At 45.8% G+C, this 5,824-nt stretch overlaps 3 protein-coding genes across 3 annotated transcripts in view; 1 reads left to right on the top strand and 2 right to left on the bottom strand.

Annotated features, from left to right (window-relative positions):
- The window catches only part of GUITHDRAFT_77371 (hypothetical protein), a gene marked incomplete at both ends in the record, with an annotated part of 1,607 nt that extends 856 nt beyond the window's left edge, over positions 1 to 751 (bottom strand). Inside the window, 3 exons of the mRNA XM_005825134.1 lie at positions 12 to 271; positions 330 to 465; positions 509 to 751. Of these exons, the coding sequence (XP_005825191.1) occupies positions 12 to 271; positions 330 to 465; positions 509 to 751 (639 nt within the window). The remainder of the gene's footprint in view (positions 1 to 11; positions 272 to 329; positions 466 to 508) is intronic.
- A 1,265-nt stretch (positions 752 to 2,016) lies between these two features.
- Positions 2,017 to 2,634, bottom strand: GUITHDRAFT_115554 (hypothetical protein; the record flags this gene model as incomplete). The annotated part of the gene is made up of 1 exon (XM_005825133.1): positions 2,017 to 2,634. The coding sequence occupies one exon, from the start codon at positions 2,632 to 2,634 to the stop codon at positions 2,017 to 2,019; it is 618 nt and encodes a 205-aa protein (XP_005825190.1).
- An 804-nt stretch (positions 2,635 to 3,438) lies between these two features.
- GUITHDRAFT_144331 (hypothetical protein) lies at positions 3,439 to 5,147 on the top strand (the record flags this gene model as incomplete). The annotated part of the gene is made up of 2 exons (XM_005825132.1): positions 3,439 to 3,455; positions 3,797 to 5,147. The coding sequence occupies 2 exons, from the start codon at positions 3,439 to 3,441 to the stop codon at positions 5,145 to 5,147; spliced, it is 1,368 nt and encodes a 455-aa protein (XP_005825189.1).
- Between the last annotated feature and the right edge of the window lie 677 nt (positions 5,148 to 5,824).

Raw genomic sequence — 5,824 nt, 5'->3', positions numbered from 1 at the left:
TTGTTGACAACCATGGTCTGCAGAGAGACGAGCGAGCTGAAAGTCGCGGGAAGGCAGTTAAGCTCATTGTTTGACGCTGAGAGCCTGAGCAAGGAGGTCCAGTCCTGCATGCAGGGCAGTGCCTTCAGCTGATTGTTGTCGAGCGATAGAGACCGTAGCGACGTCAGCAAAGCCAAGTCCTCGGGCAGAGCCTTGAGCCGGTTGCTGCTCAAGTCCAGCACCGTCAAGGCTGTCAGGCCACAACAGCTCCCAGCGTCGAGGCTCTGAAGATCTGCGAGCAGACAGGAGGGTGAGACGAGCGCGAGGAAGGGGAGGAGGAGGAGGAGAACCATTGGCAGAGAGCCGGAGCTCTTGCAGGCAAGTGAAGTCCGTCAAAGCTCTCGGAACCTTCTCGATTCTATTTCCTTCGAGGGAGAGGAAGCGTAGGGGCACCTCTCTTCCTATCCGGCTGAAAGCATCGCAATCCTGACTGACGTCAAGCCCTTTGAAAGAAGAAGAATCGTATGACCAGATCACGTATGCTGTTGTATCCTAGCCAGAGCTCTGTGAGGGAGGTCAGAGAAGGGAGCTGGTGCGGTAGTTCAGCAAGATCGTTGCTTTCGAGGAAGAGCCGCTTGATGCTCGTGACTTTGAGCACAGCGGGAGGAAGAGCACTGACTGGACGTAAGGAGAAGCAGTGCGACTCATCGCATGTGGCTGACCTCAGGCGACTTCTGTTCCAGTTCTCAATGCACGGCCCCTGATAACACATTCTCCGCAAGACGTCCGGTCCACAATAGCGACCTTCCTCCATCTGAAGGCTACGGTGAGAGAGAGTTGGGAACGACAAGAAAAGAGAGGGGCTCAACCATTCTCCTCTTCTCTTCGCTTTCCCTCTCCTCTCTGTGACGATCAATCGAGACTTGTATCCATCGTCTACATTCTCGCAAGCTCTGAAGGCATCCACCATCATGACAGTGACGGTGTGCGGAGGAGTTATCCTGAGGGTTATGGGGGCACATGACATAGAGAAAGCCCTGCACACGACAGCTCTCACTCTCACAACAATTTGAAACAGTAAACCTCGAGTGAAGAGATTTGCATTCTTGACTTGCATAGATCGTTTTCGTCCTCTTTGAACATCACCTTCTCACATTATCTGTGAATCCTCCAAGATACTCATGGAAAATCTTTTGTGCACAGGTCTCACCATTGCACTTCTTGCTTCTGCCCCATTCGCTTCCCACAACTTAACTACCTCTGCAGTATCTGCATGCCTGATAACCGGCACGATTACTTCTGAGCAAGAGCAGAAGGTGATCTTTCTCACTCTGACGAACAAACAAGTATCTTGTTATCCTCCCAACTCATCTGTCAAGAATCTTGTAAGGATTCATGCAAGCGATAGCTTCCCCTCGTCACCTCCAGCAACACTCGAATGTATGTGCTGGATCCGGGTCGTTTCAACCAGGTCCAGCATCTGTATGTTTGTTTCCCTACCATCTTACAGCAGAATGTCAGACCATCACTCCACTAGTCTCTCTCCTTCGCGGCTCATCGCACCGAGTGGCTTCGAACCCCGGACATGGCGAGCCTTCGACTGCGCTCCTCCTTCGCTTCCTCCATGCCCGACCCCGTCCCTGGCAACTCTCAGAGTACCGGCTGGATTACCCTACATGACCAATCTGACAAATATACCCTAAATTTGTCAGAATTTCATTAGACTAGTCTGACAAATATACCCTAAATTTGGCTAAATAAATAATTAGTACCTGACAAATATACCCTAAATTTGTCAGAGGTAGCCAAGTGCGAAGCACGATGGCGAGCAAGCGTAGCTTGCCATATCCTTACTTATTCACATGATCATAGTAATGACTAAAACAAGATTCCTAACAAAGTTATTGTTAGTCTACACACTCAATATACATTGAAAACTACCAGGGTCACTCATTCAAGCACAGCTTGCCATGTCGAGTCCAATCACTATGATCATAATAGCATAAACTAATAAAAATATAATAGATCAATACATACTTAATCAGTTTCATTTTTTTGATTGATAGCAAGTCTACCAATATCTTCCACTAATTCATCAGATTCTTTCTTCTCATTTGAAGCTGCCCCCATCGCTTCTTTCTTGATTCGCCTACGTTCGCGCCTTCTTTCATTTAACCTATCTCTATTCTCTTCATAAAACTTCTTGTACTTTTCCCTCTCCACGACTGCATTCTTTAAATGATACTCTTTACAATACGCTTTGTGCGCTTCTTGCTTTTCTCCTGTCAAGGGCTTCCAATTCATCCTCTTCCTCTCATTAAATCTTTCCTTGTTCTCCTCACGATACTGCTTCAACTTCTCTTTGTTCTCCTCAGCATATTTCTTCTTATACTCCTTCAAATACTCAGCATTCTCCTCACTATATTCTTTCTTGCCACGTCCCGCTACCTTGCCATTCAAGGTTCCTATCTGCTTTATGATGTCACCTTCTTTCTTCCTCAATTCTGTTCTGTTACTACATGGAAACCGTTCATACAGTTCTATCTTCCACTTGTCCACACCATGCTGACGCATCGTCTTGTACAATAAGCAATTGTATGTCTTCGATTTCTCTAATAAACAATCTTTCTTGTGCTCCGACCATCGCTGCATCATCTGACGCGTTGTCGAACCTACATATACTAGGCTCTCATCATCAATACACTTTATTGTGTAAATTATGCTGTTATGATAGTCTGTCATATCCTCTCGCTGTCATGATCTTTTTCACGCATCATTCATTTTTAATTCATTGGAGGATACCAGTGTCACTCGTTCGAGGCATAGCCAAGTGCGAAGCACGCAGGCGAGCAAGCGCAGCTTGCCATATCCTACCCATTCTAGCATGGCAGTCACCTTCCTTATAAACAATATTTATCATATCATCTCCTGATCATAATCAAAAATAATGTATATTTCACATTCTACTCTATTTTCTCTTGGTACACGTTCGTATTCCTTACCGCTCTCATGCCATTGGAAGATGCCTGTATCACTCGTTCGGGCCATAGCCAAGTGCGAAGCACGCAGGCGAGCAAGCGCAGCTTGCCATGTCCTACCCTTCACATAGTCAACACCCAATAACTCTCTTCATCCTTGTTGACATTCCCTAGTCTATTCTGTCCTCCCCTTTCACTAAAACCACCTCCTCCCTCCTTCAAGCCTTTATATATATCATATCTTCTGCAATACCATCACCTCATCCTCTCAACTCTCACTCATTCGGCCATTTCATAAGCACCTTTCTTCCCTTCACAAAAAATGATTAGAAACTTATTCACTCCATTAACACTTAATCAAAACCTATCTATAATCTCATTATGGTCCAATACATCTTCCACATCTCCGATATCCACATCCGCAAGGGCGATATCCACTCCTCCAGATTCCTTGAATACAAACAGGTCTTCCAGAATCTTCATGACTCTATCCTTAAGGTCTTCCATGAACAACCACATATCACTCCTCACAACTCCCTCATTGTCATCACCGGTGATGTCTTCAATAACAAGGATGTTGTCTCTACCTACAGTCTTGATCTATATAGGACACTCCTTGATATTCTGCTCAAGATCACCTTCGTCATCGTCATCCCCGGCAATCACGACATCCTCCAGCAAGATCAACAGGCACCCTCACTCGTCTCATCCATCGCTTTCAGCTTGCCCAACCTACATATCCTCGATTCCACCACCACCCTCACAATCGATAATGTAGGCTTCACAACCGTTAGTGTTAGAGACACACTTGATTCTTCCTCTGGATCAGGGCGGAACAGCACGCTCCCTCCATTCCCTCTCGACTTCGATGGCAACCCTGAGTTCATTGTCCCTCTCTTCCACGGCACATTCGGTGGCACTAAACTCAATGAATCCAGGCTCTCCGATAACAACGACACCGTTCATACTTACCCCTTCGAATGGACTAAGGACTTCCAATTCCTCCTCCTTGGCGATATCCACCTCCGTCAAAATGGCACCAACAAATACGGCACACTCTGGGGTTACTCTGGCAGTCTTATCCAACAGAACATCGGCGAAGACATCATCGACCACGGCTTCTCACTTTGGGACCTCCGTGAACGCAAGATACACAACTTTAACGTTTACAACCCATTCGGCTTCATTGTCCTCTCATTCCTCGATGATGAATGGAACATCCGATACAAAAATAAATATATCCCACTCAATCTCCTCATCAACAACCAATTCTTCCCTAAACAGGTCTCCATCACCATCAGAGGCCAATGCGACACCGCAGCTAAACAACTCCTCTTTCAGATCTTGCATCAACACAACATCACCCATGACTTTCGAGATGAAACACTCCTACAAGAACTACAACCATCACCCTCTGAACCCAATGGGCCTGACTTCCTCACCTCACAAGTTAATCATGTCACTGACCTTAATGACCCTAAACTCCTTATCGACTTCTTCAAGACTCAGTCTCAAGAACTACAGCTCACAACCCCCCACATCGATAGATTGACCTTCTGGTTTAATGACCTTTCACGCTTCACATTATCCACCTCGTCTTTCCCTTCCATCGCACATACCGCCATCAATGACCTCAACTCTAAGATCACCTCCCTATATAACACCATCTTAACTGATACCTCCCCTGCCGCACATAACACATCCTTCAGCATTAAATACATCACATGGAATAACATCTCCTGCTACTCTGATCAACCCTCTTGGATTAACTTCGAACAACTCCACCGCAAACTCTACACCATCAACGCACCCAATGGATGTGGCAAGAGTTCCATCTTCAACGCTATCACCCTTGCCATTTGGGGCGATATCGCATCCAATCATTCCCTCACATCCCTCACCGCTAGCATCATCCGCGATAAACAACGCACCGCTACCACCACCATCGTCCTTCAACTCCACTCTGGCGAATTCCTCAAGATACATCGCAAGTTCCATCGCCGCACCCTTCAACCTAACACTACACAAAATGAATGCTCCCTCTCACTCTTCTCTTGCCTCGAATTTCAACGATTCCTTAATGAAACATCCTATAAACCTCTTCCAACTCAAACTCAACAAAAAAATCTGCTAATGACCTTATCATCTCCTACGTCGGAACACTCCACTCCTTCCTCCGCAACTCCATGATCACACAATCCAATGACTGTAGCTTCCTCGACATACACAATACTGAACTTATCAACACTATCGATCATGCAGCCGGTCTCGACAACCTCAACTCTCTCGAGAACATGTTGAAGGTTGCCCTCAAAAAATACACCGACCTCGCCCTCGTTCTTCAATCCAATATCAACTCATTCCTTCATGATATCCCCCCTCAACTCCTACAACCTGATTATGAATCCTCCGGTTCTTCTGAGCTTGTCGCTTCCAACTCTAATATGACAGCTCTCTCGGCTGAATTACAGCAGTTACAGAATCAATATGAATCTATCGATATCAATGTTCAACCCATCTTCTCACAAGGACCCTCTCACGTTGATGAATTCCTTGCTATTGATTGGCAACTGAAACTAGACGAATTCAATGCTGAGCACCCTCACCTCCTTCATGTAGATTACAACGAACTTACAAAACAAAAAAACAATATCCTCTCACAACTCCTTGGCAGTGATCCTAACCTACTATATAAAGAATATCAGAATAACCCTACGCTGCTTGAAACATATAACTCCTTCGTTCAACCACCCATCAAGCCCTGCGAATGGTCCTTCATCGAAGAAGAGGAAAAATCACTGCCATCCAGCATCCCTCAGCAACCCTCTCATCATCTTGAATCTCTACAGGCATCCCTCAACGATCTT

Source organism: Guillardia theta (assembly GCF_000315625.1).
Source record: "Guillardia theta CCMP2712 unplaced genomic scaffold GUITHscaffold_86, whole genome shotgun sequence".
NCBI classification, from domain to species: Eukaryota; class Cryptophyceae; order Pyrenomonadales; family Geminigeraceae; genus Guillardia; species Guillardia theta.
Note: the sequence above shows the minus strand (reverse complement) of the source record. Positions and strands in the feature narration are given on the sequence as shown.